The 15,546-nt window shown below is 41.4% G+C and overlaps 1 protein-coding gene across 1 annotated transcript in view; it reads right to left on the bottom strand.

The window, feature by feature from the left end:
* adam19a (ADAM metallopeptidase domain 19a) overlaps positions 1 to 15,546 on the bottom strand; it is a 151,863-nt gene that overhangs the window by 23,176 nt on the left and 113,141 nt on the right. Inside the window, exons 6-12 of the mRNA XM_040179604.2 lie at positions 10,300 to 10,483; positions 8,106 to 8,171; positions 7,475 to 7,546; positions 6,715 to 6,881; positions 5,576 to 5,660; positions 3,300 to 3,442; positions 2,819 to 2,996 (exon numbers count right to left, since the gene is read on the bottom strand). Of these exons, the coding sequence (XP_040035538.2) occupies positions 2,819 to 2,996; positions 3,300 to 3,442; positions 5,576 to 5,660; positions 6,715 to 6,881; positions 7,475 to 7,546; positions 8,106 to 8,171; positions 10,300 to 10,483 (895 nt within the window). The remainder of the gene's footprint in view (positions 1 to 2,818; positions 2,997 to 3,299; positions 3,443 to 5,575; positions 5,661 to 6,714; positions 6,882 to 7,474; positions 7,547 to 8,105; positions 8,172 to 10,299; positions 10,484 to 15,546) is intronic.

The following is a 15,546-nucleotide window of genomic DNA, read 5'->3' as shown; positions in this document are numbered from 1 at the left end:
TGTTATTAAATTCATGATTTTCCTCAACATTCTACACACAACAACCCATAATGACAAAGTGAAAACTGTTTTTTGCAAATTTTTGCAAATCTGTTAAAAATAAAGAACGAAAACATAAGTATGTACATAAGTATTCACAGCCTTTGCTCAATACTTTGTCGAAGCACCTTTGGCAGCAATTACAGCCTCAAGTCTTCTTGGCTATGATTCCACAAACGTGCACACACCTATTTCTGGGCAGTTTCTTCTTTGCAGAACCTCTCAAGTTCCATCAGGTTGGATGGGGAGCGTCGGTGCAGTCATTTTCAGATCTCTCCAGAGATGTTCAATCGGGTTCAAGTCAGGGCTCTGGCTGGGCCACTCAAGGACATTCACAGAGTTGTCCCGAAGCCACTCCTTTGTTATCTTGGCTGTGTGCTTCGGGTCTTTGTCCTGTTGGAAGATGAACCGCCGCCCCAGTCTGAGGTCCAGAGCGCTTTGGAGCAGGTTTTCATCGAGGATGTCTCTGTACATTGCTTCATTCATCTTTCCTTCAATCCTGACTAGTCTCCCAGTTTCTCCCGCTGAAAAACATCCCCACGGCATGATGCTGCCACCACCATGCTTCACTGTAGGGATGGTATTGGCCAGGTGATGAGCAGTGCCTGGTTTCCTCCAGACATGACGCTTGGCATTCAGGCCAAAGAGTTCAATCTTTGTTTCATCAGACCAGAGAATTTTGTTTCTCAATGTCTGAGAGTCCTCCAGGCGGGCTGTCATGTGCTTTTTACTGAGGAGTGGCTTCCGTCTGGCCACTCTACCAAACAGGCCTGATTTGTGGAGTGCTGCAGAGATGGTTGTCCTTCTGGAAGGTTCTCCTCTCTTCATAGAACAACGCTGGAGCGCTGTCAGAGTGACCATCGGGTTCCTGGTCACCTCGCTGACTCTAGGAAGAGAGTACTCTTCCTAGAGTTGGCTGCCCAGCCAGACTGAGCGATCGGGGGAGAAGGGGCCTTAGTTACTGGTGGTTCCAAAACTTCTTCCATTTCCGGATGATGGAGGCCACTGTGCTCATTGGGACTTTCAATGCTGAGGAAATCTTTCTGTACCCTTCGCCAGATCTGTGCCTCGATACAATTCTGTCTCGGAGGTCTACAGCTAATTCCTTGGACTTCATGGCTTGGTTTATGCTCTGATATGTCAACTGTGATACCTTATATAGACAGGTGTGTGCCTTTCTCAATCATGTCCAATCAACTGAATTTAGCACAGGTGGACTCCAATCAAGTTGTAGAAACATCTCAAGGATGATCAGTGGAAACAGGATGCACCTGAGCTAAATTTTGAGTGTCATGGCAAAGGCTGTGAATACTTATGTACATGTTATGTTTTCGTTCTTTATTTTTAACAGATTTGCAAAAATTTGCAAAAAAACAGCTTTGTAAGTGTCCGCCATGTCGGTGTAAACGTGATCTAAAGTCTCGTGGGGCAGGAGACATGCTGGTGGAATTTGGGGAGTACGGTCTTCAGGTTTTGCAATGCTAAAAACAGGTGCCCGATCAGAAGCCTGAAGGCCTGCGCATGATTCTGCGTTTGCGTTGCGTCGACGCACTCGTTTCAATTCATGGTTCTGCGTGTGCAGAGCAATTCACGAGTAACGTGTTTTTGTTGAAGACGACCTAGAGAGTCACATCTATTTATTTGTCTATTTATTTATCATAGACTTTATATTGCCCCGTGCATCGCCACTGCTGCTTTTCATCGCAGACACATTTGTCCCGTATTTTCCTCTACAACTTTGTGCACCTCTCCACCGGCAAACCGGCGTTTGCGGCGATCTCCCTCCATGAATCCAACCCGCTTCTACATCCCGCCAATGACGGCTTATATAAGCGGTCATATTTACCCATTTCTTCCGACAAAAGTTCTTAAATCTGATCCGTTCTCTTGTAAACATTCTTCGTTTTAATAATGGCGCTATCGGGCTATGAAAGCGGAAATGTGAGACTCCAAGGATGTAGTTAGCGGACCAATCGCAGCCTGGTGCGCTGCGGGAGGCTTGCGTTGCTAGAAAAATGGCTCGACACGCGCAAGGACGCAAGGAGGTGTGAAAAGTGACGCAAGGAACACGCAAGGGGGTCTTGCGTCTGCGGCGCTCTGAAAACACGGAAGCATAAATCAGGCTTGGGCTGCACTGTCAGTCTGCTCCGAGTGGGAGTCGTAACAAACATCAGCAATCAACTGGCTCTGCTGCTTGGACCAAAGCAGCGTTACTTCACGACTTGGCTTGATGAGTGAAAACACTCCATCTGGATTTCTCTACCAGTGACTGGTACAGATTGACAAAGAATAGAGTGATTCATAAGATGTGCTCTTATTACATGGACTTTGAAACACTTTGTGCTTTTTCTTATTCTGTTGGGGATAAAATTGTCCAGGTTTTGGCCTTGCTGTTCCCATCATGTTGCGCGTCTCCATAGAAAACTCTACCTTGCTGTGTGTCCACATTGACAGACCTTTAAACTATTTTCAGGTCAGGATTTTACTCTAATGTACTTGTTTACATTTTAGAGCTCATATGAGAAGAAATGTCGCTCAACGGGGTAATTGATTGAAAAAATCCGAAGTCTGTGTGTAGCTTGGATTCTTGTCGTCAGACTAGGGAGAGAAACTTGTAACTTAGAGTACAGCAGTTCCTTCAAACATTTTCTTTACCATATGGTAAATAATGAAAACTGAAGAGTGTGGAAGAAAATGTTTAAAAGCCCACAGGATGGAAGATGGGACAGACACATACATAAGGCGGGTTAACCAGTTAAAAATGAATAAATGTGCTCACATCAGGTTCTCCACAATCACACTCTTCTCCGTCTTCCACAAAGCCATTACCGCACTTCTTGCCCCCCACAAGGTCCTTCATGTTGGGCATGTTGAAGAGGCACATGCCTCCTCCCTTCTGGAAGTAGCTGTCAAGATCACGTTTGCTGCAGCGACTGAAGACGCGTGGGAACGGATGCCTGGAAAGGGAAATTTCCACTTTTGAGGAATGAAATTTGAAGAATTTATGGCAAACAAGATAATTCACTTCACATCCTTATTCAGTTTCTTGTGCTTCTATTGTAACACATTGATGCTTTGTAGGACAACATACAAAGCCTTTTGATACGGGAAAGGCTTTCTTTAATTCCGTAACGTAAACGACACGGTGATTAAAAATTGATGATGGTCATCAAAAGTAGAACAAAAATTGGTTATTTTGAAGATAGAAATCAGATCAATATGTAATGTGTTTTTGCTGAGTGGCAGCAGGCTCCACTCACCCGGTGGCGGCAGCCATCATGCAGCCTCCCTGCTCGGCAGAGGCCTCCACGCAGCAGCCGTCGTGGTCGTGGCTCATGCCGAAGTTGTGGCCGATCTCGTGGGCCATGGTGGCGGCGGCGCCGATGGGCAGCTCTGAATGGTCCTATGGGTTGAAGGGAGGGAGGTTACTTTATAGGACGGACAACATCAAATAGAGCTCAACGCTGCATGGAGGCAAACATACAGTCTAAATGACATACTTCATATGGGAGCATGTTTTCATTTGTGCTTTTCATAATGCATCTCAATACCATTATAAGCAGTTTCTTACGTTTTTCTGACGTAAAAGGTCAATCCCACAAGCGTGCTTTAACACATTCCTCTGATGTATTTAGCTCCTCTTTGATCCACTGACAGCTGTCATTCACTCTTTGTGCTGCTTCTGAATTATGCATACTGTATGAAACGGTGATATTCTGCAGTGAAATATTTTACATGCTATTTAGAGCTTTGTGGGCCAAACCACATGGGCATTGTGTGTAGTCTGCTGATTCTGTGCTGTTTTGGATGTTAGTCCATTGGAAGCTTATCAAGCTTTGGAAAGCTATTGATGCTTCCGGCTGCATTTATTCAGTCCACGGCACATGTGTATGAAGCCATACGGTTACACAGGCAACATGATGTGACATGGTGGATGTTTTTAGAGGTAAAAAGGCAGAATTTGAGTCAAAAGCCAAACAAGACCTCTGCAGCAGAAAGCATTTTCCTCATTGTTCCATCAAAGTAACATAGCTGTTCCTGACTATGTTGATCATAATGTTTAGCCTTTACTTATGTGTAAAGCAGTTTGCTGTAGTTCCATCTAGAGAAAAGCAAAGCAATTCAAATCAGGGAGATTAAAGCTCTATTGAGATGTAAAGACAGAATATTAACAAACGACGACAGACACAGCAAAAAAGGCCAATCCATGAAAGTCATGATTTTATGATGATTGAATCATCCCAAACAATATGATATAACTTGTGAATACGTTACTGTTTGTCTGTTTTAATCTGTTGTCACTAGCTGATGAGAAACAAGTGGACTGCTCAACCACAAAAAAATGTAAAGAATAAACGGCCGAAGGAAGGGCTCCTCTAAAGCGCAATAGATACCAACAAAAACCTCATTACTTTTGTGCTCATCAGTTTGAGAACATTCAAATGTTAGCATGGAGCCTGCTAATTAGTGATAACTGCTTTTAGATCATTTTTTTAAAGAATTGGAGAGAGTCTTCCTTTAGGATAATTTGTAAGTTTTGTTAGTCCTTTGATAGTTTAGTTGGAATAATTTCAGTATATTTTACAAAATCGACTGGCATATTTAAAAAATATTGATATTTAGAAGGTCAAAATACCAGCAACCCTTGTAATAGAAAAAACTGAAGAAAAGTTGAGAGCTTAATATGGTGTCCATAAGATAAAGTTCACAAATAACATTTTTGTAATGGGTCAAGTAACTTGACACAACTATGTGAAGTCTATATTTCAGTGTGGGTTTGGCAAATATTATATAATGTAATTATAAGAAAATATGTAAGTTGATTTTGCAGCTGTGCTCATTTCTCATGGTGTGTCTGATAAACGTTTGCTGAGAGGTCGATGTTCAAAGCGATCATTTGAAGCTTATCTTATGGGCTGATTAGTTTTGGGCACATTTTCCTCTTGAGATTTCAAGTTGTTTTGGTTTTGCTTATGCATGCTGATTTCTGGTCACTAGAGATTTACCCAAACGCCGGTTCATTGTGGTTCATATACGGAAATAAAATGGATTCTAGGCAGTGTACATCTTACATATCAGAGCTTTTTAACTAAAAAACAGCTAGAAAGCAGAAGGATGAGGGGCGACTGAACCAGAACCGCTCGGCCTCGGGCTTGAGAACCAAAACTACGAGCTGAGAGGAGTTTATAGGCTGGGATGGGTTGAAGAGCGTGGCTATAATTCTCTGTCTTTTTGACACCATCCAATCTAAATATGTTAATAAGTATTGATGAAAGCTTTAGTTCTTTCCACAGCCAGATCACCTGTAACCTTTATCAACACCACTGGCTATACTTTGAACTTTGACCCGAATAAAAAGCTACACCTAATGTGAAATGAAGAGGAGGAGAAAATAAACAAATATTTTTATGACATTCTACACACGCAAAAGCATAGACAATCGATAGAAGTTGAATTTAACCTCGGAGAAGATATCGAGGGAGTTTTTCTGAGTGAATAGCATTGAGCAAAATTAACAGATTTGTTTTACACATACCACGGTGATGCCTCCAGAGTTTTCCAGGCTGCACATCCCTTCCAGCGGTGCCATCCCAATAGTGGTTCCCTTGAAAATCACACCGCTATAGGAGCCACAGTCACCCGCACAAACACAAAGAAAAATCAGATGTGGGAGAGTGTTTGCGACGAAACCCAATTCACCATGTGGTGTCCTGGCATTTAACTTGCCACTTAGCCACCCAAAACAAAATTACGCCTTGTCGGATTGATCAAAACAAAACAGGCTCTTTGTTATCAGCACAGCTAATTATTGAGGCAAACAGGGCCAACAATTTAATGTTCGTACTCCGGAAATCAAATTGCTATGCTGCTTGGCCCTAATGAAGATCATTTTAATTCACACACAAAATATTTTTAAAAAGCTAACCCGGTAATAGGTGTTTCAGTATTCAACCGGTATTCAAGTAGCTCGCTGCCTCCCCAGAGCCAGATCCTGCCCAAAACTCCAGAGATAAATGCTTTTAGTTATTATTTGAGGCTATATAAATCAATTAATTTGAATGGAGTCTGGGCAGCAGTCTATTGTGTTGCTTTTCAAGCATGTCTTGGTGAGTCCTGTTCATGTGGTCCATGTTGTTGAAGGACAACGAGCGCCGGCTGCTTTGGTGGGTTTGGTGCAGGTGAAGTGAAGGGTTTTTGCTGCAGTTGTGTAAAGGAAACTCCCGGCCTCCCATTTCACTCTGTCTCTGTGTCTTAGTCTATGTTACTTTGATTTCTTCAACTTTCTCCCTGTTGTAGATCAATGTAAACAAAAGCTAGCAAGCTAGTATTTGATGTAATTGTCAGTATTGGTCATAACTAGTTTTGGTCCTGCCTGCCTGACAGCAAGCTTCACAGCACTGTAAAAATAAATAACAGTGACAGTACCTAAATGTGCCGACACACAGCGTTTCACCTCTAGTGGCGCTGTGAAGGATTTCCTACGGTAGGCGCCTGTTTTCTTTACTTCTTGCAAGGGCACATGGTAGCAGTTACACATTATTTCATCGATCTACAGGTGGGATTAACCATTGTCTGTACTCACGGGCCGCGCTACGGATACACGGCAGATCTGTGGCTGAACAATCTTTGTTACGTGGCTGCTGTAGCTTAGACGTTACTGTATCTATTGCTCACGTCAGCAGCTGGGCGTTGTCATGTTTCTTGCGGGACTTCAGCTTCTGTCTCCACTGGAGGAAGGACCACAGCGTGGCATTTGGCTCCTCTGTGACGATACACTGATCCCTGTCGGTCCAAACCTCCAGGCCGATGAGAGGCACGCGGATGTTCAGAGCCCTGTAGAACTACGAGCACGACAAAGCATTTAAGCTAAAGACAAAAAAGGTTCTTGCACGCACACAATCTTGTCACGAGATCCCAAAGCCCGGTCTACATTACATTACAGGTCATTTAGCTGACGCTTTTATCCAAAGCGACTCACATTACATTTAACATTACACCCATGGCTTTTTATATTTTTGCCGGGAGAGCAATTAGGGGTTGGGTGTCTTGCTCAGGGACACTTCGACATGGGACAGCCAGGACTCGAACCACCAACCTTGGGGTTCCCAGCGCACCCCCCCTGCGCAATGACGACCCATACGACCCCAGGTCTGGTGACACAACGCAATTTGCCCGCTAATCTGCCTTTATGGGCTACTGAATTATATTATTATTATTGTATTATACACATTGTAGATTGAATCCTGATGGGCTTCATTCACCAGAAGATATCTGCGTACACTTTTCAATTACTGATTATTTATCTGGAACGTCAACAAACTTAAGAGTTGATTAGTAAGAGATGACATCAAGACAGGCATCGAATGTATAACCAATATAGTATTTTATTGAATAGAGAACTGTAAGAGGCAACAGGAGAACCCATCAGTCATACCTTATCCACATAATTGGCAATCTCCATTATCCTTGCTTTGGTCTTTTCATAGTCCTTATTTTGCCGTTTAAACTGCAGCACAGGGAAGACAGGGGAGTATTAGTGGCACGAATGAGGGGAGCGGTCAGAAAAATAAATAAAATGGAAGAGACACTTCTTTCCTATGTTCTCTGAAGAGACAAATGAACCTTGAAACATAACTGGTCCTCCCACTTCTACCCCACTACATTATCCTAATTATATCAATTTTAAGAAGAGAGGACCAGACTCTTATTGGTCACCGGGTGCTGTTACCATGGCATTAATGTAGAAGACAAAACCCTGACTGGGTTTTATGAAGATATAGCATCTCATCACTGTAGCTTAGTGTCTATTTAAAAGCCCTTCTAACCTTAGATTCCACCTAAATACATGCCGTTAAGCAGATAAATCCTTCCGTCTCATCTCCACATGCTTCCGCCTTGCTGTGACCATCATGGGCTCAGACCTCTCGGTATTAAAATAACTTCATTAGCTGGAATGACATAGGTGTTTAAGATGTGGGTCCTAATTTAAAAGTTCACGCAGAATAACGCAGGAATATCATGCTGTGGAGTCAGATGGGCTCATTGAAGAGGTTCTGTCAGCTCACCAGTGTGTTGTCGGCCACTATGTACAGCTCCATGTACTTGGTTGTACCCCAGGCATTCCTTTTAACCTGGAACAAGGTTATACAGAAAACATACGTGTGATAGGTTTTGCTAGAAATTGATCGGTTTTGAAATGAGATAATAAGAAAAGTGATAAACAAAACAGTTTGTTATGTATACTCTGGGAGTATACATAATTCTCCTCATTAATAATGATTACATCAATGAATAATCGATTCCAAGTAGGTAATAGGTAAGACAGATCTTAACTTATTTCTAAATAATAATGCAGGTAAGTATGTAATGGTGTCAGTATTTCAGGTTATGAAACTTGTTTAAATATTCCTACTGCACAGTCTGAAAGTGGTACATAAAGAGTTAAAATCCTGGTAGCTTCCCATCCATCAATTCTCTCGTTTGAACAAATCTTTACGACTCCTTGTAGGCGTCCATTAGTAAGTTTCCATCCCCCTAATACTAGATTACTGCTGTAATTAAAACCCATGGATTTTAGTGGGGACTGCTGCCTCAGCTCGCTCACGACTCGGCACCAATGTCGCAGACTGGCGGGGAGTCAGGGGCACTTATCTGCACCAGCACATCTACGTGTCGCATTGTTTGTTTGAAAGGCAAATGAGGGGAAGGAACTCTCCCGGTGGCTGCCAGCGCTGCATAACAACCCAGGATTAATTGGTGGCAAGATAGAGGGCTATGGGGAAAAGATGATGCCCTTGTGGAGGGCTGAGAAGGCTGGAAAGATAGATGGTGATGATCAACAGTTTAAAATGAACAGAAAACTGGGAAATGAACAATATGGGAATAAATATAAGAATGAGGATGAGAATGTCTCCCAGCTGTGGAGACAGATGAAGGAAGAAAGGTCCACTGAGGGGCCCTTTTATCATCTATAACTGCAGGTGAGCAAATTAGACTTGTGTTAAGGTCTTCTTCTCTGTAGAAAATAAACAATGCTCTATAGAAAATTGATTTATAGCCCTGGCCTTAACAGACCTCAACAGCTGAGTCAAAGCCATAATTCTCTCCATTTCCAGGAGGAGCGAGAGCAATTTTGCCCCCTGAAATAGCACTGAGACCTATTCAATATTGTGTTTGCATACCAAAGAGACCATTAACGCTGCAGAGCCAAATATTTTGCGTGATAAACACAAACACTGCTACAGTCCATCACATAAGGGGAAATTAAGAAATCACAGCTCCTTTTGTGCCTTTCTAGAAAATTTGGTATTTTCACAGCACAATAGCGGTCCCATTCAAAGGGTGTGATGACTTGGGAAGATCCCGCACACTGAGCAGTTTGGGATACTTTAAGAGGGAGGGAGATTCCAAAGAACACATCACTAAAATATTTTTTTTCACGTTTCTCAGATGTTTTATAACCTTTCTTTGCTATATTTGGTTCACCTTCTGTTTACATTTGATATTGCTTTTGAGTGTACTATATCTTAAACTGTATTTGAACATGGAATTGAACAAACACGTTTTGTTTGAGTCTGTCAACTCAAATGGAATATGTGAATATGTGTCAGTCTCTAAAAAACTCTAACTTTATACGATGAAAACACTTTCCGATTCTCAGGAAAATGTAATTAGAGCATACAGGATGTTATTGTGAAGCTGTTCTTATGGCAAAGGATGTGTTGGAGTTTCCATTGGAGGACGCCCTGTGAATTGATTTGGGGTGTCTGCTTGGTTGTTTGGTTGATTTAAAGCCACGCTTTAATGAATTTGTTTAAATTGTATAAAATTGATTTATTTTTCAAAAGTTGCAGAATCTTCCTACAACACATCACGTTTAATTCACTATCAAACACTGAAGGGTTTTGCGGCTAAAGCGCTATGGGATCTGCTATTACCTGTAGCAAGATTAGCTGTCTCCCGAGCTCTGAGTGCTAGTGTGACACCATCACAAGGTAACATAAAGCCGTCAGAGCCGTTGTTTTTGGGACAGAACAATATTTTGTGAAATCGATGGGTTTGTCTATGGATGCACGGAGTTGAAATATATATTGATCATCTGTTTGTGGGCATGACAGCAAACCCAGGCATTTCCCACTTTGTTGACTCTTCCATTAAAGGGAACATCGCAGAGAAAAGGATCGTATTGTTACACTGCAATACTTATCTTTACTTCAGGAAAACAATCTAATAAGTGTTGTTGAAATGTAAAAGACTCACCCTGGAATGAAATTGTCTGAGCAGGTTGGAGATGTGGTTGGACTGTGTGTTATGGTGGCCGTGTCCACAGTGTCCACCTTTAATTGGCAGTTCCTCTGCACTCCACAGAGAATGGTGGAGCGGATTAACACCACTGATTGGCTCAAGGTAATAAGTGTCACTGGAGTTCAAGGATATCAGGCCCCTGTGTGAAAGGAGAAAGGCAGGAAGGAGTAATTAAGGCTGGATTATTAAAAAAATGCCAGTACAAATGCCTGTACCCTTAACGTGACGATACCAGCCAAGTACTTCAAATATATATTCAATATATTCTATTCCCATCGTGGAAATGTTTCCTCACTGGCTAGCTTATACCACAACTGCTTTCCACGTTAACTGGCGTGTTTTTTTAACAATCCTTGCAAGTGATACAACGATTGAGATACATATAACATCAATAATATTATATTATTACTTCTATATCAATAGAAAACTACTTTAGCTTACAATTGCATTTTTGAATCCAGAACATACATACCAGTGCACTAGTGAAACAACTGTCCTCAAAAGATTTATTCTTTATTCTTCTGCTGGATTCTCCTGCACTGAGCCCCACATGGACTGTACTTTTATTTCTCTTGTCTAGTCTTCCGTCCCCTCAAACCTCTTTATCACTGCATCTCTGCCTCGAGGAGGAACCTGGTCTCCGCTAACCCAAAACCCCCCCCTTTCACTACACATTTCTTTTCTTCTTCATGTTTATGGAAACTTGTCCTATACTTCCTGAAGATTAATTAAATTCATGCATCCTGTAGAAAAGCAGGAATTTATTATAAAACACCTGATATTAAAGATGATTATTTACACTAGAAGTGCATGCATTTATTATAAACACACACTTGTTAATAAAGAATGTCTATGTGGAAATGATGATGCTTAGAAGGATGTCAACAATAAGGAGGCGCAAGCCTATTGACAATGTGTATTCCGTACCAGGTACGAAGTTGTACAAAACACCACCTCCTGTACTTTATATTAAATATGTTTTAACTTTTTAAATATTTAAAATGTTTAACTTTAACTTTATTCTCTTATTTTAAACTAACCCATAGCCTTATTCTACTAACCCATTGCATTACCATTTCATTTTATTACGTGTGTACTGCTGTCTTATTGTCTATTGTCTGTTTTGTTTCTACTGTCACGCACCAACCGCCAAGACAAATTCCTCGTATGTTTGACATATTTTGGTAATAAATGTTTCCTGATTCCTGATTTTGTGGAAGCTACTGCATTAGAACTACAAAATGGACAGTTATAATAAATCAAACACCCGTGTGTTTAACCAATGAGAGGCAATTACACCTGTGTGATGGAAAAAGTTTGTGGCTCACAAGCTTAAACTTAAGCATAGACAGCAACTGTTGACCAGCTGCAAACGGCCTGCGCACTGCTGAGGCTTGTGTAGTCCTCGGTTCGAGAAATATACTGTATCACAAATATTTTTATGAAATCGTTTTTATTGTAACTTTTTTGTCTTGGACTCTTCTTCAAGTCTACCAAAATAATTTTTGAACACAACTATCCTCAGGCTTATTCGAGCAAGCGTGGCTACTTCGAGCCGTTTCCGTCTGATCAATCATATCCTCTGAGGAGGATAACGCATTGCCTAGTTGACGAGTCAGCCGGCTCCACCAATCCATTTTCAATACTGATATCAAACCTACAGTTCCAATAATGCAGTGGATGTCATTCACTGTTATACACAACATTCAGGGCAAATTGACTCATTGTAGCTAAAACCTCAGATCACCTATTCCTTTAGATGTAGGTATGGCATTTGGACAGGCAAAGAGTTGAAACCAAAATCAAATTTTTGTTTAACGCAACCTGAAGTCACCCTGCTTTGGCTAATAAATGATCAAATGGGTCCATCATGGTCCAACTATATGTGTAGGTTAGTGTAAGAGGCTGACAAATCCATTTCATCCTCAGACAAATGCTTGTACTTCCATAATGAAGATCTTCTACTGACTCCACCCCCTCACTAAACCCTGATTTATTCAACTGACTTCTGATAAGTGACTCTACCAGAGTCCTAAAAGAAAAACTGGCCACTAAAGATTACTGTCATGACACCTGAACTTGATCCGACATTTTCAACTCCACAAAAACTCAAACAGAGCACCTCAAGGGCAAAAGTCCTCTGTGTTTAAATGAAAAGAGCATTACTCAGAGTTTAATCTTTCATTGAACTTAAAAGAGCAACACAAAACACCCTCATACCACCCTCACACTTTTAAAGCACTTCTCATCACTTTTACATTGTCCTTTTGTGTGCACTGTATGAAAAAAGATTTAAGGGGTTACCTCGGTATTTTTCAAGTTGAAACCTAGTCTTTTTATTTTTTTTGTGTCAAAGTGACTAATGGGGACAACCAATTCTGAAATTGCTCCAGTATTGAGCTGGAACGCCACAGCTGGCAGCCACAAAAAACGAGGTGCAATCTAATCGCTCAGGTTAATTCCTCACAGTCAATATATGTCCACTGAAATTGCGTGTTTCTGCCGCTGACGCGCTATTGTACGTGTCTGACACATAGAAAGAGCAGAACAGACATTGAACTCATTCATTGGACACGTTGGACATTGAATATGCCCGTACACGTTGTTAGGTGACCACATATGTCAGTGTACTTTTGGTTCATTCTGCAGTGCGAGAGAGATCGCCCACTGTTCAGCTCATTTTTTGTCACCAATGTAGCATTAAAGCAGGGATTCTCAAACTGTGAGGCGCGACCCTCTGGTGGGGCGCGGAGGTATTACAGGTGGGGCGCGAGGGGCTGGGGGAAATGTAGACTGCTGTGAAGCACTGGGGACATGCAAACTATGGAGAGAACACGGATCGAACCGCACTGTAAAACATCACAGCCCTGCTTAGTTATGTCCACTTGCTTCTTCTCCGTAACTTCTTCTTTGAACTTAACTGTTCAAGTTAAAACTTAGTTAAACTTACAGTAATGCTTTGTGTTGACTTATTCTACTTAATCCTCCTGTAGTCCAGATAAGACATATCCATATCTAGATGATCTTAAGCCCTTTTCCATACCAAGTACATTTGAGGCTAGCTAGGCCTGAGTAGAGCATAATTTCTGTTAACAAAACCTTTTCTATTCATTTGATAACGTCTTTTGATTCAGCTAATCTCTTTTTGACCATTATAAAAGTATTTCTTTTCTAGACAGCCCGCTAACACAAACATTGATAATCAGACAAGCACACAGTTAAGCCTAGTTTATGCTTCTCTGCGTTTTCAGAGCGACGCAGACGCAAGACCCCCTTGCGTGTCCCTTGCGTCGCTTTTCACACCTCCTTGCGTCCTTGCGTGTGTCGAGACATTCTTCTAAGCTTGCGGACGCAATCCTTTACGGAGTCTCCCATTTCCGCTTTCATAGCCCGATAGCGCCATTATTAAAACGAAGAATGTTTACGAGAGAACGGATCAGATTGAAGAACTTTTGTCGGAAGAAATGCGTAAATATGACCGCTTATACAAGCCGTCATTGGCGGGTTGTAGAAGCGGGTTGGATTCACGGAGGGAGATCGCCGCAAACGCCGGTTTGCCGGTCGAGAGGTGCACAAAGTTGTGGAGGAAAATACGGGACAAATGTGTCCACGATGACAAGCAGCAGTGGCGATGCACGTGGCAATAAAGTCTATGATAAATAAATAAACAAATAAATAAATAGACGTGGCTCTCTAGGTCGTCGTCAACAAAACACGTCACTCCACCTGTTGTTCTGGCGGTGAATTGCTCAGTAACACACGCAGAACCATGAATTGAAACGAGTGCGTTGACGCAACGACGCAGACGCAAACGCAGAAGCATGCGCCGGCCTTAAGTCTATAAAAACACAGAAATATCTTCAGACAAATGTTGTCCACAAATAAACATAAACAAAACGGCAAGGCACTTGACCGTTCATTCATTCAATCTAACACTGAGTAGTTATTGCTTTCTGTTATTACAAGACTCAGATGAGGCAGTTTGGTGGAGTTTGAAAGATGATACCTTCTTGTCAATGAGGAAGTCATACAACAACAAGTGTGAAATTAGTCATTAGTGACAAACAGTTAAAAAGTTGACTGAGCCATTAACAAAAGACAGACAATTCAATACAGTAAATGTAGTTTTTTGAATAAGATGAAAAGGCTTAATGCTGGGATGGTCAGAGACCAGCTGATAATCAGGGTTGGGAGGGTTACTCTAGGAATGTAATCAGGAACCAAATCAAAGGTATGCGTCACATTATGAAAGTCATTCCAACAGATGACTTCCCATTCATTTTGGAATGCCTAATTTAATTCCGTTAATAGTATTCTATGTTCTTGTATACAATGTGCATTTTGACATATTTAAATTCAACTTGATTTATTTCTTAACTTACATATAAATGCTGCTGTAGTAAAAAGATGTCCCCTTGCAAGATTAATAAAGTAGCAGTCGATCTTATATGCACAAGAGAAGACACTATTACAGTGCCTTTCTTGCAGTGGTACTATATAAGCATCAGAAGTTTGTATAAAACCCATTTAATTCCTTGTCTGTGAACTTCTTTAAGAGTTGCTGTTTATTTCAGCACAGAAACAATTTACACAAAGAGAATCAAAACATTTAACGTGAAAATCGTTGTGTTGGAGGTGCTCATTCACGCCGGCACAGCTGAGCTTGGAGCCATGCTTTTTGACAAATATTTTTTCGAAGTAATTATTTGTCCAAGCTGTTTATCAATTTATCCTAAAACCATGTAATTTACCGTGAGTCTATACTAAACACCTCGTTATGGCTCTAAAGCTGCCAGAGGGGGAAATGAGCTGGGAACTGTAGGGCAGGAGCGGCAATGAAAACAAGCCTGCAGGACTGCAGATAAGGGAACATAAACCAAAAGTTCTGATCCACAACTTTATCATCCTGTCAACGAGGCCTTCGGTAATTGGTAAATTTTGCAACCATAAGATTTTAACTTTTGCAAAATCATCAGTTCCCCTTCGAGTTTTGCAGGGTTGCAAAGACTATTTGTAAGAAATACTTTGAATGCACGGAGAAAATAAGCATATTTGATACAACACTGCACCTGGAGCACAATGAATAGGCTAATTCTGGTCTAAAAGTGTTATGATTAATGATTTGATTATACCACTCATTCAACTCATCGCAGTAGTGGGAAGGTTTTAAAAAACAGGATGCTTGCAATTGGTTGGTAGGGG

This window comes from Gasterosteus aculeatus, chromosome 7 (genome assembly GCF_964276395.1).
Source record: "Gasterosteus aculeatus chromosome 7, fGasAcu3.hap1.1, whole genome shotgun sequence".
Classification (NCBI taxonomy): domain Eukaryota; kingdom Metazoa; phylum Chordata; class Actinopteri; order Perciformes; family Gasterosteidae; genus Gasterosteus; species Gasterosteus aculeatus.
Note: the sequence above shows the minus strand (reverse complement) of the source record. Positions and strands in the feature narration are given on the sequence as shown.